At 50.1% G+C, this 15,911-nt stretch overlaps 1 protein-coding gene across 13 annotated transcripts in view; it reads right to left on the bottom strand.

Annotated features, from left to right (window-relative positions):
• Window positions 1–15,911, bottom strand: part of PRRC2B (proline rich coiled-coil 2B) — an 84,433-nt gene that overhangs the window by 36,801 nt on the left and 31,721 nt on the right. For 10 of the 13 annotated variants that reach the window (XM_070799438.1, XM_070799445.1, XM_070799441.1 and 7 more), the window contains exons 5-11: window positions 13,729–13,801; window positions 9,642–9,785; window positions 7,527–7,768; window positions 6,949–7,070; window positions 6,372–6,514; window positions 2,566–2,656; window positions 70–262 (exon numbers count right to left, since the gene is read on the bottom strand). In XM_070799438.1, coding sequence (XP_070655539.1) covers window positions 70–262; window positions 2,566–2,656; window positions 6,372–6,514; window positions 6,949–7,070; window positions 7,527–7,768; window positions 9,642–9,785; window positions 13,729–13,801 — 1,008 coding nt within the window. Of the gene's footprint in view, window positions 1–69; window positions 263–2,565; window positions 2,657–6,371; window positions 6,515–6,948; window positions 7,071–7,526; window positions 7,769–9,641; window positions 9,786–10,770; window positions 10,855–13,728; window positions 13,802–15,911 lie in introns of those variants that run through there. The other 3 variants (XM_070799444.1, XM_070799448.1, XM_070799447.1) reach the window with 3 other exon arrangements.

The raw sequence follows: 15,911 nt of genomic DNA, 5'->3' as shown, positions 1-15,911 counted from the left end.
GCGCACACGAACATCCATGTCCCCCAGCCAAACGGGCACAGGACTCCTCCCCCGCAGTGCCCACGGTACCTGGTAGTCAGGGCCTGACGCCCAGCTGTGCAGCTTCCTGGAAGGCGGCTGAGGTTCCGGCACCTTCCGGACGACACGGGTCACGCCTCCTGTTTCACTCCAGTCTTTTCCTTCCTCTTGGGTGCGCTTGGCATCAGCACTGTCTGCAGAGCTCAAGGATAACTGCCGCTGCCTCCTGGGGTCCCAACTGTTCCTAGGACAAACCGTGAAGACTTGGTTTTCCTGGTTGGCCCAGGCATGGTCTCATCAGACCATTAGCAATTCGAAAGTTAGCTTCTACAAACTGATTTCCTTCATAAAAGACCCACGGCGCACCCATCCAGAGCACCTACACCAGCACCCATTTTACCAAGTCGGTCTTAAAGACACAGCTCCAGTCAGGATGCCTCACACCCATTACTTCATCTACTGCAAAAAAAACAAAAACAAAAACGCCTCTACTTCCTCCATTTTAAAGAGCTGGTCACTGAGTCTCCGGGAAGTTGGGGAGCTGTTCACAAGAAAGAGCTAACAGAGTTGAACCCAGGCCTCCCACTGCAGGCCCTTCTGTCTATGCCAAAGCCCCGTCCCAGGACTGAACAAATGCTCCTCACGACAGCAGAAGGCTCACTAAGTGATACATTACAAAGAGCAGGAGGAGCAACGCACACACTGGATAGAGGAGGAGGAGACAGATGCCAGCAGAGGCTCCGGGAAGGCTTGCTGAGTGGTGCTCACCTTTACACGCTGTGGTGCAAACAAAGGCTCTGTGACAAAACACGTGTGCATCTACTCACACCTCTGCTAGTGCAGAAGTGGTGCCCAAAAGCCCAGGGGGAGCACAGAGAAAGCCAGGGAGTCAGGCCTGGCTAATACACGTGCTCCTGCAAGCACACACACACATGCACAGACGCTCTGGAGGTGGAGGGAGATGAGGCAGGTGAGGAGAGTCAGAAGACCAGAGACAGAGCAACAACTGCCGGTGCCTCCTGACGGCAAGCCGAGGTGTAGGGCCAACAAAAGGTTCCGGATCTGCCAGGAAAGACCCAAGTCTATCAAAGACGATGACTAAGCCACAGGGCGACGGTGACAGGGAAGGAGGGACAGGCCGGCCAGCCTCTGGATGCTGCGTGAAAGAAAGGATGCAGGTCCCAGTGTTCCCAGAGACAGTGAACAGGAAGGGATGGAGCCAGGGAGGTTTCGGGAGTCCATCGCGTGTGGGGGCTGCAGGAGGAGTCTCAGCCAGCTCAGAGAACACTGAGTGGTGGCCGGCTTGGGGACTCAATGTGGTGTGTCCCTGGTCACTACAGCCAGAGTCTCACTCTCTCAGATGGACAGTCAGGTCACATCAATTCAGAGAGAGGAACGGAGTGGCCTGCTGCTCCAATGAATCTACAGGGCTTCACATTTCCACTGATTTAAATTCTGGATCACATCTCCTTCTGAGCTTAGTTCCAAAAACTGACCCATAGATATTTCTTTCCCAAGGGCATCCAAAGCTTCAGTTGAAATCAAGCAGCATTAAAATAAATTACAGAAGCCTCAATTAGCTAACTGCCTGTGTGCCAGCTGAGGAAGAGTGACAGAAGAGCGTTACCAGCTCCCTGCAGAAGAGGAGCCATGAAGCCGAAGATGACACAACAAGACTTGCAGACCCACTACATAAACATTCAATTACTGACAGTAAAACAGACAAAGGGAAAAAATACCAAAACACTACTATCTAAGCAATATAAACCAGTACTCACATTTTAACAGAAAGCACAGTAAGTCTAACAGATATATATACAAAGGAAACAGGCAATTCCATACAAAGAGAAGCATCCACATTTGCCAATACTGGGGTGCTGGTGGGGTGGGGATGCAAATTAAAGCGACTATAGGTACTACTTTAAAAGTACAAGCCCATGCTACTGGTATTCTGCTAAAAACTAGACTGGCTAGACTACAATTTAAGTATTTTCCAAATGGTATTGGGAGCAAGCATCAATCCAATGAAATGATCCAAAAAAAGAGAGAGAAAAGATTCAAGTTGTCAAATATGCTTAGGCTACGTGGCATACCCCACTTTCGGCTCCCCCCCCACGCCCAGATCCCCAGCAGGCTGTAGCACGCACATCCTAGGCTCTGGGCACCCTTGGAGTAGAGCTGAACCCAGGCGGTTTCCCAAGTCTGCTTGGCCAGAGAAGCCTTTAGGGGCACCACACACTCATGGCAGTCTGCAGAACAGTCAGTCTACAAGACACACTTGGGAAAAATGCGGGCACGGTGGCTAAACAGCTAGGACTCAGCCACCCACGCCTGGTGACCACCCTGGCTCCCCGCCCCCAAACAGCTGTCCTTCCATCTGCAAAATGGAAACGGTGTCTGGCCACGTGAGGTCGCCGGGGTGATCAGGACATGCAAAGCGCACGGGAGCTCTGAGAACACCAGTGCACAAACATCTGTAAAGTGTCACATGCCCCCCTCAACCCCCGCCACCGGGAGCGGTGCTGTGAGCAGGGATGGCGCCCTTACCACTTTGGCCTGCCGTCCTTCAACACTTCCTCCTCCTCCTCATCATCACTGAACTTCAGCTTCTCGGAGTAGTCCACTTCTTCATGGAGGCCTGCAACAGGAGGAGGGCCAGCAAGAAGGAGACAAGATGCACATCCCAACAGTGGGAAGAGCACCGCTGGGGGCGGGGGGAGCACTGCCTCCAGGCAAGAAGGGCGCCAGCCCACCTGGCTAAGGGGCACCCCCGGCTGCCACCACCAGAACACACACTGCAGAGAGAAGTGGAGGACACAGACCAAGACCCCACGCTCCCAATGCAGGGGCCCAGGCCTGACCCCTGCTCAGGGGTCTGGATCCCACAACTAACACGTGATGCAGCCAAATAAACACATATCATGTTAAAACAAATACAAGTGACCATATGTAAAATAGATAGCCAACAGGAATTTGCCGTCTGGCTCAGGAAACTCAAACAGGGGCTCTGTATCAACCTAGAGCGGGGGGATGGGGAGAGAGAGAGGAAGGTTCAAAAGAGAGGAGCTTTATGTACACCTATGGCTGACTCATGTTGAAGATTGACAGAAAACAACAAAATTCTGTAAATCAATTATCCTTCAATTAAAAAATAAATAAATTAAACAAACAACACCAACAAAAATACAAGCGAAAGACAGTACTGGCTTTGGTCACAGCACAGTAGCCTCCCTGGTTAAATTAATGCTGTTAAGAGAACAGTCCTTAAATCTGTGCAGACCAAGTTTTCTGCAAGTGTGTTAGAAGGTGAGGAGTGAGCAGAAGCAGGTAGAAACCAGCCAGGAGGCCTCCCCGCCAACACACACTCCCGAGAGGTGAGATCTGAGAGTGGCTGCTTCGCCCCAGGGCCTTCCCCAACCCGAGTGGCTCAGGCGGCAGAACGTGTCCATCAACTGATGAGCAAGTACACAAAATGCGGCAGATGCACACAATGGAACAGGATTTGGCCATATTAAAAAAAAAAAAGTTCACACACACGCTACAACATGATGACCCCTGAAGACATCATGCTGAGTGATGGAGCCAGGTGTGAAAGGCCTCATAGCCTACTGTGAGACTCCATTTGTACAAAACATCCAAAACACGTAAATCCACAGACAGAAAGTAGATGGTGCTTGCCAGAGGCTGTGTGTGGAGGGAGGGGTCACTGGGAGTGAGTGCTCATGGGTATGGGGCTTCTTCTGTGGGTGATGGAAATATTCTGGAATTCAACAGTGGGGATGACTGCACAAACTTGTTAATATACTAATAATCTCTGAATGGTAGACTTTAAGGGGGCAAATTTTATATAATATGAAAATCTGTCACATGAATTATATCACTGAAAAAAGGGATGTGACAAAAAGCCCAATCCAGTTAGAGTTAGATCTGACAACAAAGCAAGTATGATCACATACCATCTCCCAGAGCCTCGCGCTGCATACAGACACAAGTGGGCTGAAGGGTGTGGGTGCAAAAACACAGCACGACAGCAATAAATACCGTCAGAACAATGATCTGACACTGGGCGAAACAGACTCCAAGCAAGAAGTGTTAGGAGAGGGGTACTCTTTCTACCCCCTTCTGATGCCTATGTCAGAAGCTTTCTCTATCTCCTTTATACTTTAATAAAACTTTACTACACAAAAAAAAAAAAAAAAGAAGTGTTAGGAGAGATGAAGAGTATGTGAAAACAATATAAACGGTCAGCACATCAGTCATAAAAATAAAAAATGTGTGGAACAGCTTCAAAATAAATGAAGCAAAAACTGACAGAATTAAAGGGAGAAACAGATAAATCTGCAATTGTAGTCGACAGTCTAATACCTTACTTTCAGTAACGATAGAACTAGACAAAAATGTTATGAACAACACTACCAACCATCCTGACTAAACTGATACATAGAGAATGTGATATCCAACTATCGAATACACTCTTTTCAAATGCACTTGGACTATTCACCAAAACAGACCACGTATCTTAGTGATAAAACTAGTCTTAATAAACTGGAAAGAATGGAAATCACACAGAATATGTCCTTGTGACTACAATGGAATTAAATGAGAAATCTAGGAAGTTCCAATTAAAATGATCAGTGAACTAGAAAATAATCAAAACAATGGAGAAAACTAAAGCCAAAAGCTTTTTGTAAAGATGAGTAAAACTAATGAGCTCTTGGCAGAAGTGAACAAGAGAAAAAAATACAAATTACCTAATTATCAGGGATGAAAAAGAGTGATATCTATATCATTACAAATCTTACATACATCATTTTTTAAAAAAAAGATTCTAAAATTATATGAAAATGGACTTAGAAGAGTAAAATAACCTTAAAAATAAACAAAGCTGGGAAACTTACACTAACTTACTACAGAGCTACAGTGTGGTATTGCATAAGGATGAATAAATAGAACAGGGTCCAGAATTAGGCCCACACTTATGTGATCAATCAACTGTTGGCAAAGGTGTCAAAGCAATGCCACAGGGAAAGAGGAGTCTTGTCACAAATGGTGTAGAACAACTGGGTATCCTGTTGGATTAAAATGAACCCTGACTCCCATCTCACACCATATACAAATTAATACATGGACCACACATCTAAAAATCAGTGTTAAAATTATAAAACATAAGGGAGTTTCTTTGCCACCAGGAGGGACAAAGATTTTTATAAAAGACACAATAAACCATAAAAAACACAAATTTATAAGTTAAACTTCACCAAAATTTAAAACTTCTGCTAATCAAAACGCAGTGCTGAGAAAATGGATCAAAACTTTTGTGAAATGTTAAGTCTCCAAGGATGTGTATCTGAACACTCAAAAAAGATACCAGTAGCCAAATCGGCATGAAAACGAGTGTATGATTACTCATCAGCAAGATGCAAATTAAAAGCACAATGAGCTAACGCTACACACCCACTGGAATGGCTAAAATTAAAGAGATGAACATCAGAGCACTGTAAGGATGCAGAGCCAAATTCTCAGAACTGCCGCTGGAGTGCACACCAGCCACCACGGAGGTCTGCGTGCTTCTGACAAACCTAATCACACACCTCCTCTTTAACCAACGACTCCACTACTGGATATTAACTCAAGAGAAAGGACAACAGCATCCATAATAAACTTTCGGGCAAATTACAGGATTTGATACAATGACACATACCTCAGTAATTAAAAGCAACCACGGACATACGTAATAACATTGATGGATCTCACAAACCTTACAGCTGAAGGAAAGCTGCACCACTCCACCCATCTGCAGTTAGGATTCATCAGAAGGGGGAGGCCTTGGGCAGAGTCAGGAGGAAGACTGGCTGGGAAGGGACAAGTGAGCACTGTGTCTTGACGTGGCTGTGCTGCTCAAGCACATGGGTTTACCAAAACTGTACAACTAAATGTGTGCCTTTTACTTGGAAACAAACATCCAAAAGAATTTTTAAAGAAAATAATCAGATCAGGAGTGTGGGTGATTATGAGAATGAAGAATGTTGGAACTTGCTGAAATGCAGTGACAGGGCACTGTGTGGGGCTCATCACACTCCTGTTTTAACTCTTTCGTTACAAAAACTCTTTCTCCCTCCAAGAGTAAGATGAAAGACCAAGACGGACAACGTGGCTGCGTGAGGCAGCGACTGCTGGGAAGGGCACCAGCAAGGACCTCTCAGGGCCCAAGGCCGTCTGCTGCCCCTGCCCTCAGGGGTCCCCGCAGACTCTGTCACAGGAACTGCCAACCTTGGCAAGAAGCAGAAACAAGAGTGCAATCCCCGCCTGCTGAACCGCCAGTCGAGAGCCCACAGGCAAATGCCACCACCCACCTGCCCAGCCATCGTCGGCGTCAGTGTCCAGGTCATCGAGGCCCTTCAGGTTTTCTGCATTGACGATGGTGGGTCGTGGCACCCGCTCCACCAGCGGCCTCAGTGGACGGATCGGGCGGCTCACTCCCAGTCTATTTTCTTTTCTGATGACAGAGAGAAGGGTAAAGACGCTGGGCTGGTGTCAAATACACAGATGGAAGCAAACCCAAATACTTCTCCAAAACTACATCCCTCACTGCAAAGGTTCACGTGTGCCCTTGATATTATAATCCTCCCCTTTTTAAAGAACATATAATCAACAAATACATCCCCAAGAGAAGTTCTACTTCATTTTACAGTTTTAGATGCTCGGTGTTAAATCTACGGTGACAGCAATAAACAACTATCAGGAACCTGAACTCACAACCCCTCCTCTCGTTTTGCCCCAGAGGCCAGCCCTCCCACACACCCTGGAGTATCAGGTGGGTCTCTAGCTTCTGAGGTCTCAAAGCACTTTCCTATGTAAACCCACTGTACTGTCCCAATATCACCAACCAGGGTGACTTCTACATCCGTGACTACAATGCAATGGCCTTACCCGTCTTGGTCATTCATCTGGAACTGTCTAAAAGGAACACGGGGTTCAAGACGGAGCTGAGGAAGGGGAAAAGATCCTCGTTCCACTGTACCCTGGTTCTCTGATGACTGTGGCGAACACATCTGAAACATAACATCAATGAACAGGGTTTTCCAGTAATGGCCCAGAGTCTAAGTTCCACTGGCACCAGAATTTGTTCTGGCAAATGGGAAACAGAAACAGTAAAGTCTTGGGGTTTCCCAATTAATCCTATCACCATCTCCCCCATTTTTCCTGCCATCAGTACACAAATCTGGGGACTTGTGTCTTGGGGAATACCTGCCTCTCCTTCTTCTAAAAGAACCAAGGTTAAGATAACATCCGCATCACCAGGGAAAGAAGCCAGAGGCCCTTAAAATTTGAAACAGGGGGAATGAAAATGCAAAAGCAATGGAAACCTTCAGGGTAAGGCACCAGGGCAGAGAGACTGGGCGGGGATGGGGGACGCCCACGGAGGACATTCAACCCCATGAAGTAGGTTCTGCTGGACATGAACGATCTGACTCTGTGGGGACAGAATGCACACTCTGAAGACTTACAAAGGCAGGAAGCATGTCATGGTATGTAGGTGGGTGGTATACACTCCCCAAGAACTGTGAAGCCCCTCTGCGGACAGGCTGAGGCGGGCGGAGCGAGGGGTCCTTAGACTCGCTGGCGCACGCCGAGGAGGGGGCTCCGTCTCCCGCACTCGAATTCCTGCTGCCCAGCTCAGTTGGGGAGGCGCTCAGAGACGTGGCAGAAATTATGTTTCGCCCACCGCCCTCCCTCCAGCTTGTCACATCTGGAAATGGAAAGGGGGCAAAAGGGGAGAGGAAAGAGGAGGGGGGAGGAGGGATTGTATGAGGTTCTGAAGGTCAAGGGACCCCCCTCACTCACCAAAAATTAAAAAAAAAAAAAAAAAAAAACCCAAAGTGAAGAATTGAGTCGACTGGTCAAGTCTGTAAGGGAAGGTGGGGGGCAGACATCTGGCCAATGAGTATGAAACTGCTGAGGGTGTCTGACTGTCAGAGAAACACAAAACACAGTCTCCTCAGAGGGAAGGCAAGTGTAAACAAGGGGTGGTCTTCCTTCATCAACTCAGAGACCACACAACCTGAGACCTAACACCCCAAAGAGACCCAGAAGGTCCCATAAGAGCAGTCTTGGGCCACTGTTTCCACTAATACTGACCCAGTCCCATTGGGATTGGTACCGGGCTTGGCACTGGACTTGATGTTGGAACCAGAGTTCCTGACGCAAGTTCAAACACTGCTCAGCAGTGCTAACTCTAGTCAGGGACTTCCTAGATGTGATGTAGAAAACAGCTACTGGTCCCCTCAAGTAGGGGCTGGAAGGGTCTGGGCCCCCCTGCCCAGGCCTCATCCCACCTGCTCCCACAGTGGCCTGGGGGAACCTCCTGCAGTTCACAGACTGAAATTTGCCAACCCTCTCTGACCGTCGTTTTAAGATGATGCTTTCTCCTGCTCAACGTAGCAAAACCTGGTGGGATTACAGGCCAACAAGGAATCAGATGAGCCAAAAAGACTTCTCTTTTTAGTCAACTTATAGTTACAGAAGTTGAAACATGAAAGGTCCTTGAGTACTTGACCCCTAAGAGAATGGAACCCAGGATCGGAGCCACAAAGTCACTCTGTTCCCAACTCTTCAGTCCCCTTGTACATGACCTTAGCCAAGCCCTGGTCACCCAAGGTCATCTGCTTGTTCATCTTCTCAAACAATGAGACAGAACTGATTCCAGAAACTTCTTCTAGTTCTAAACTGTTACAGTCCTACAGCAGCTCATCTTAATTAATCCCAGAAAGTTGATGTTTTTAGCCTAAGAAATCTGATTATATATTTGGAACAAACAAAATAACCCAGCATAGACCACTGAGAAGACAGTATGTTTTATCAAAGAGCTGCATGGTGATCATTTCATTTATAGGATATCCATTCTGACTCTGGGATAACTTGGGAATTAATCAAAACAAGCAGATAAAAAAGTCTCTCATATTTCAAAACCTGATCAACTCCCCACCTCAAGGGCTATTTCAGAATCCGTGATTAAAACTGATGGAAAATCCCATTCCCAAACAACACCTTAAATTCTAACCACCCAAGGCTATGAAAAAAAGTATTACCGATAAGAATTGCTACACAACCCTGCTTACCCCTTGGCCAGACCCCAGATGAGGGGCCATGGAGATGAGTGCTGGGCTGGCTACTCAACCAGAGAAACATGTTAAAAAACAGATTCTAATTCGGCTAGTGGGTAGGAGAGGGCTGGAAATCAGACTTAACGAACGCCCAAGTGATTCTGACAGGACTCAGCTAGCTCTGGAAACCACTGCTTAGAAGATAAGCTCTTGAACTGGGAATCAAGTTAACTGGCCCTTGGTCCAGCTGTCCCTACCGTGACCACCCAGGCACAGCACAGCCTCCGATGACTGCTGGGAAGACGGACACAGGCCTGGACTGACCCAAAGGACGGGAAGGGAGGCGCGACCTTCAGCCCAGCGCGGGAAGTGAGTGCACAGACACAAGGACCCGGTACAGGATCGGCAGCTGTGCTCTCCAGGCAGGGAGCCTGGCTGCTTGAGAGATGGCTCGTGTCTGAGAAGTAGAAGCTGAAGGGGAACTCTCCTGTTCCCAGACGGGGGCTGCAGCTCACTTACTCTGAGGGCGGAGGCTTGGTCCTGGCCCATACGACGGATCTAAGACGCCCTTTTCTTTGCCAGCCTTGTCCTGCCCTCCAGCTGCTTTCAGCGTCGGAAATTCCTCGGGAGAGAAGGATAACAGTCGGCTTGAGGCCCTTAAACCTGTCAAGAGAATCAGAAAGACTCAGGGGGCAGGTGAGACTGGGGTCCATGGTTCTCTGCTTCAGCCTTGGAGCACACTGGCGGCCCCACCACTCTGAGGGCGCTGCTTCCCGCGGTGCCGTCTGTGCTGGCCTTCTGTGCCCACAGAGTGGCACCAGGGTTTCCTGAGGGTGACAAGGGGAGGCTGCCTGCAGACCGCAGCAGGCCCCCTGCCAGAGCTGGTCACAGACAGCAGGGGTTGGGTATGGCAGCTACTGTGGTCTGAGCCTTCCTTCCCACTCCTGGAGGAAGGCAGTATCGTCCTTTCGGCGGTGGTCCTGGGCAGGGGGAGTCAAGCATGGTCTTTGGGGAAACCTATCCAGTGGAGTCAGCAGCTTTTGGGTGGAGGTAACGCCCCTCCCCAACACCTCACAGCTCACACTGCCTCCTGGATTGTCTGTCCACTCTAGTAAACCATTTCCTACAAAGCTCCTCAAGTTCTGCAAGGCCAAACACTCTAACTCTTATAATCCCAGGAACAACTTCTTTCCTTGTTCTTTCATTCAGTCCCCAACACTATCAACCCCTGCAGAGAAATAGCCTTTCCTGAGCGTCGCTCCTACCACTCAGAGCAAGGAGCACTGGGACCCTGAGATCATCTCTTCGATGAACGGGTACTGAAAAGTGATGCATTTTAGGGCTTGGAGCGGGACTGGTCCCTTCAGGGAACACACAGCGCGTGTGCAGCACCACGCAAACTTAACAGCAGCAACATTACACAGTAAAATATCCAACCGTGGCTCACCTTGACCCCCAGACAGACCCAAGTCTGTCCCTAGGAATCATTAATCAGAGGACCTGCTGACGACAGCAGACTTTGTGAGAAAGAGGCAGCAGGGTTAGTGCAGAAGCTCAAGGTGGCCATCCGTTCACCATCCCCCTTAGTAAAAAGGTCCAGGGGGGGTCAAATGAACCCACCAGGGGGGTAAACAGACACATTACTAACCAATGATTCACTTGAGAGACAATCGCCAGGTGTCAGGAAGGAGGACCATTGCTCTCACAGTTGCCTCACTGTATCAAAAGGTCACTGGCAGGAGTGAAATATGAAAGTCAATACTTTAAAAGCATGAACAGACGGACTTCCCTGGTGGTCCAGGGGTTAAGACTCCGAGCTCCCACTGCAGGGGAGCATGGGTTCCACCCCTGGTCAAGGAATGATCTCACATGTCATGTGGCCACACACACACAAAAAAGTAGACAGTGTGAAGTCAAAATAATAACCAAAAAAACAATAAAAGCCTAGTACTTTTTTCCTGTCTTGATAATCATGAAGCTGATATTCTAATCATGAATAAAACTTGCCCTCCAGAGATAAAAAGTAGAAGGTGAAGAACTCCAGCATTCACAGCAAAGTCATACTCCTAAGGTAATGCTCACCCAGCACTCCCTCCTGCCCTCTGCTCTCTGCCAGGAGGAGCAGAGACAGCACAGTCAGGGGCTTCTCGCACAGCCCCAGAGGGACCTGCTTGCTGGTGCTTCAGGCAGCAGAGCCCGCGGGCCACGCACCTCCGGCCTCTGCCTGAACCACACAGGCAGGCCTAGGCCTGGGCCTGGTCCAGGTGAAACAGGCCCGGGACCACCCTCCACATGCAGAGTCTGTCAACTCCGGAAGAACCTCAACAGTGCCAAAGTCGTGACAATGTCTGTGCACAGCCCTGGAAGCCTCACAGGCTGTAACCCCCGCGTAGAAGGGGTCATAGTCAGCACACGTCTTTTCTTTCCTCTTGGGCTACTGGATTCTGCCGCCTCCCAGAAGAGCTACCACATGTTGACAGGATATTTTACTGTGTTTTAGAATTATTTTCTAAACCAAGTTTTATTTCCATAAGTAAATCAAAAGGTTCAAAGGTAAAAAGCCTTAAAGAAGAATCAACAGAAACCCTCCTCCCACCCAGGTACCCAATCTTTCCACATCAAAGAAAAGTGAAAGTGTCAGTTGCTCAGTCGTGTGGGACTCTTTGCGACCCTGTGGATTACAGCCCGCCAGGCTCCTCCGTCGATGGGATCTTCCAGGCAAGAATACTGGAGTGGGTTGCCATTTCCTTCTCCAGGGGATCTTCCCAACCCAGGGACTGAACCTGGGGTCTCCAGCTTTCCAGGTAGATTCTTTTCTATCTGAGCCACCAGGGAAGCCCTGAGCTACGTCAAATGTCCTCACAAAATATGCACTTTTCTGTTTTGTTCCCTCTCTTCCTTCCTCTTATGTTTCCCTCCAGAGATTTTTTTTTTTAATGCACATACATTTTCTAGAAATGTATTTTCTCTCATCCTGATTTTTTGCACAAATGATAAAATACTCTAAGTACTATTCTACGCTTTTTTCACTTAAGAATATGTCCTGGAAAGCTTGCCAGATCAGTAGAAAACTGCATTTTTTTCCTTCTAGCCAAACAGCATTTCATTAAAGTACCATAATTTGATGGACATTTCAAGTGGCTGCTTCCAATCTTTTGCGATTACAATGTGGCAGTGAGATCTTGTGTCACACAGCTGTAACAGGTATCACTTGCAGGGTGATCGCCCCACAGAGGAACTGCCAGGTCAGAGGGTATCAGGCTGGTACTGATAGGCAGTGCCAGGCTGCCCTCCATAAGAGCTGTGCCAACTTCAATTCAAGTAACCTCTATTGTTCCTGTTCATTAAAAACAAGTTCATTGAACTTACTTAAAAATACTTCAACTTCACAGAAATAGAGGGTAGAGAGAGCAAAGACCCACTGTGAACAGCCCAGTGAACGGTCTCCACAAAGCCTCTCGAAGGACCTTGTGTAGGTCTGAAAGGCCCTGTCACACCCCCCACCCACCCCTCTCTGCTTGTCTGGCTCCCTCCACCTCGCCCTCCCGGCTGGAGCTGCGTGTACCCGCCACACCAACTGACTGACATCCCCACTGGAGACGGAGGACGTTCTGCATGGCAACTCAACCCAGAAGGGCCCGTGCTCAGGGCATGAGAGCAGCCAGGTGCGCAGGGCAGTTGGCGCGTGGAGCTGGTGTCTACTCTCAACCATGACACGTGTGGCCTGGCAAGGCCTCGGCCGGCAGGGATGAGCAGAAGACAGAGGCAATGCCAGGACAGGGCTGAGGGTAAAGACGGTGGCCTGCGCTGGTCATGGAGGAAAGGGCAGCTGTGGTCGAGCCGCTCACACCTCCATCCCTCTCCTTCCAGCTCGGAGCGCTGCCTGGTGCCACGCCGTGCTAGAAACACACCCCCAATACTGGAAAACCAGGAGAGTCCAGAGAGAAATCCGGATGTTTGGCTCCTTGCAAAAACACCTGCTGACCTTGGGCCCACAGCCCAGCCCCCCGCCGCACCACGCAGCCACTGTACCCTGGCCTGCCCTGGGGCCATCTCAGCGTGCCACTCAGCACTGACCTAAGGCTCTGGACACTTCCTCCTCCCACGCGCCCTCCGCCATCCCTGGGCTGAATAGCTGTCTGAGTGTGTCTCCCTGTGTCAGGCAGGACACTATGGCAACAAACCCCACGTAACCTCTGCCTGCTCTGGTGCCACCGTCCAAAAGCTAGCAGCTCAGCTCCCAGGGCTGCTGATTTACAAACCCGGGCCGCAAGCCAGCCCCTCCCTGGTGGGGCAGGGAGGAGGCGGGTGCTCGCTGAGTGAGGACTTGTTCCTTTAGCAGCTCAACCAACCAGGGTGTGCAGGGCCAGCGCTGGGGTCTCCTCCGCACACCTGGGGGACTGTCTTCAGTGATAATGTTCAATGAGACCAGAGAGCTGACATGGTCCACAGAATCAGCGCCTCCATCCCAGGCAAAGGCAGTACCTCGCTCAGCAAGGACAGTCCACAAAGCTTCAGGCTAAAGACCGCCTGGACTGAACTGGGACAGTCCAGAAAAGGTACTCGTCCCTCCCACAACCCAGTGCGACACCACATGCTCACTTACCACCTTCGTGTCCTGCTGGCTTTCCATTCAGCTGTGCCCATGACTTTGGTCCACCTGGAGCTGAATTTGTATTCTGAAAGAAGGAAGAGAATGAGAACAGGGCCAGCCCAGCGGGCTGCTGTCCATGCCCCGACCGTGTCACAGCAAGGTGCCCCGAGGCTACATCGCTGTACCCACTACCACCAGCTGGGCAGGACCCAAGCACACGTGCTTGCCACATAGCCTTCCACTCAGGAAGCAGCCCGGGCTCAGGAAGCACTGGCCACATGACAGATACAGAGCAGGCCGGAGGGCAAGCGGCCAGCCCAGGGTCACAGAGCAGAGCCGGAGCCACAGCCTGGAACACGTGCCCACACAGAGCTCCTCTGTCTTGCTCCAGGGACAAGACCAAACCCAACTCCAGTGCGTACCTTAAAAACTGCCACTGCTAAGAGAACACACGCGTGGGAAAGCTGACGTGCCTGCTGTGTCGCTGGCCAGCCCAGTACCACTTCCCATGGCTATTGTCATCTTCCAAGGCCCGACTCCCCAAGCCCAGCCTTCCACTCCCGCCTAATCTGGGCTCGCCAGCTAGGCGCAGCTTTGCTGAAAGCTCCCTACATGCAGACCAGGTGCCAGGCACACCAGGGTCACCTGGGTTAGACACCCAACTAGGGAGGGAGGACCAGGACTTGTTCCCACCCTGCCAGGGTCCAAAGCCCCTTCAGGTCCCCAACCACTGAGCTCAGCTGCCTCTCCCAGCAACGTGCCTTAACAACTGAAGGTAAAGATACACAAAACCAAGCTGACGCAGCGTGACGGCTCATCACCCACTGGACTGGATCCCAGATCAAATAATTTCCTCCTTCTTTCCTCCCCTGCTGCCACCTCCACACACGCTCAGGGCAGACGGTGGTCTCTCCAGCCTGCAAGGCAGAGCTGACCAGGTGCAACAACTCATTTATCAAACACTTGCCCCAGTGACCTGGAATGCCCACAAGCCCTGGGGAGTCTGAACAGCTGGGGGCCGGAGGTAGGCCTCCAGACCAGGAGGCAGAGGCCCCAGGTCACTGCTATCCCACAGCCACCCCCTTGGGGTCTGCAGTCACAGGGCCCCTGGCCCTCACCCACCAAGGGCACCAAACTGGAAGAGAAGGCCTATGGGGCCGGCCAAGGAAGGGTTACTAACACTGCAGCAAATCATGTGCCCAGAGTCGAACTGCCTCTGAGATGAGGTTTCAAAGCCGGAAAACACTGGGGGTCTCTTCCTCTCACCATCTCTGCAGGAGAGGAAAGCCAGGAAGCGCCAGACAGAGGGGCCGCGGGCTGGCTCCAGGGCATGGCCAGACCCAACCCCAACAGTCCCATAGCACCCATGCTCCACAGGAGCCCAGGCACCGCGCGGCAGGGGCGCAGTGAGCTCATCTCCAACGGGCTCGAAGAGCCAGCTCTGACACAGAGCCAGGGCTGCAGAAACAACCAAGGCCCCTTAACTGCACTCGGTCTCAAATCTGGGAAAGAGACACGAACTCCATGATACCCACTGTTCAACACGCCTCAGTGGACTTAGGCTGGTGAACATGGAGTCTCACATGAACGTAGATTTTTTTTTTCTTCTTTTCCTTTGATTTAAAAGCACAGTTCAAAAAATAACAATAATTAAAGCACAGTTCAGTGTTGGCTGGAGGAGGGTGTCCCTCTGGCAAAGCCATGAATGTTCCCCACAGAGTGGTTCTTTTAAGACAGCCAGCGAGTGCCAGGTATCTGTCCAGATTTCCAGCTACCAGCCTCTGTAACCCACAGACGCTGATGGACCAAGTACAGTAAGACTTCTTGATTAACCATGATTTTCTGTTTAGAGGTGTCTGAAATACATCAACAAATGAAGGATTATACCTCATTATTCCACAAAGTGTGTTCTGAGAACGCTAGTCCCCAGAGACAGTTTGCTAAAAGACATTTCCAAGGACAAGTAAATTCAGGGACTGCTGTCCACAATGTCCTTCACCTGGAGACCCAGGACACATCAGCATACTGAAGATACAGAGAGAAAGTCTGACACTAAGAAAACCCAGTGAAGGCGACTGCTTTGTTTTGCTTTCTAAACTCACCAGACTGTTGAACCTCCTGTGGCCTAATGCTTGCTGTCTCCTTATGGCTCTCGCTTCCAGGGAGACACTGGGGGGCCCGGATCTAGCATGCAG

Source organism: Bos indicus, chromosome 11 (genome assembly GCF_029378745.1).
Source record: "Bos indicus isolate NIAB-ARS_2022 breed Sahiwal x Tharparkar chromosome 11, NIAB-ARS_B.indTharparkar_mat_pri_1.0, whole genome shotgun sequence".
Lineage (NCBI taxonomy): Eukaryota > Metazoa > Chordata > Mammalia > Artiodactyla > Bovidae > Bos > Bos indicus.
This window is presented reverse-complemented; position numbering and strand designations above follow the sequence as displayed.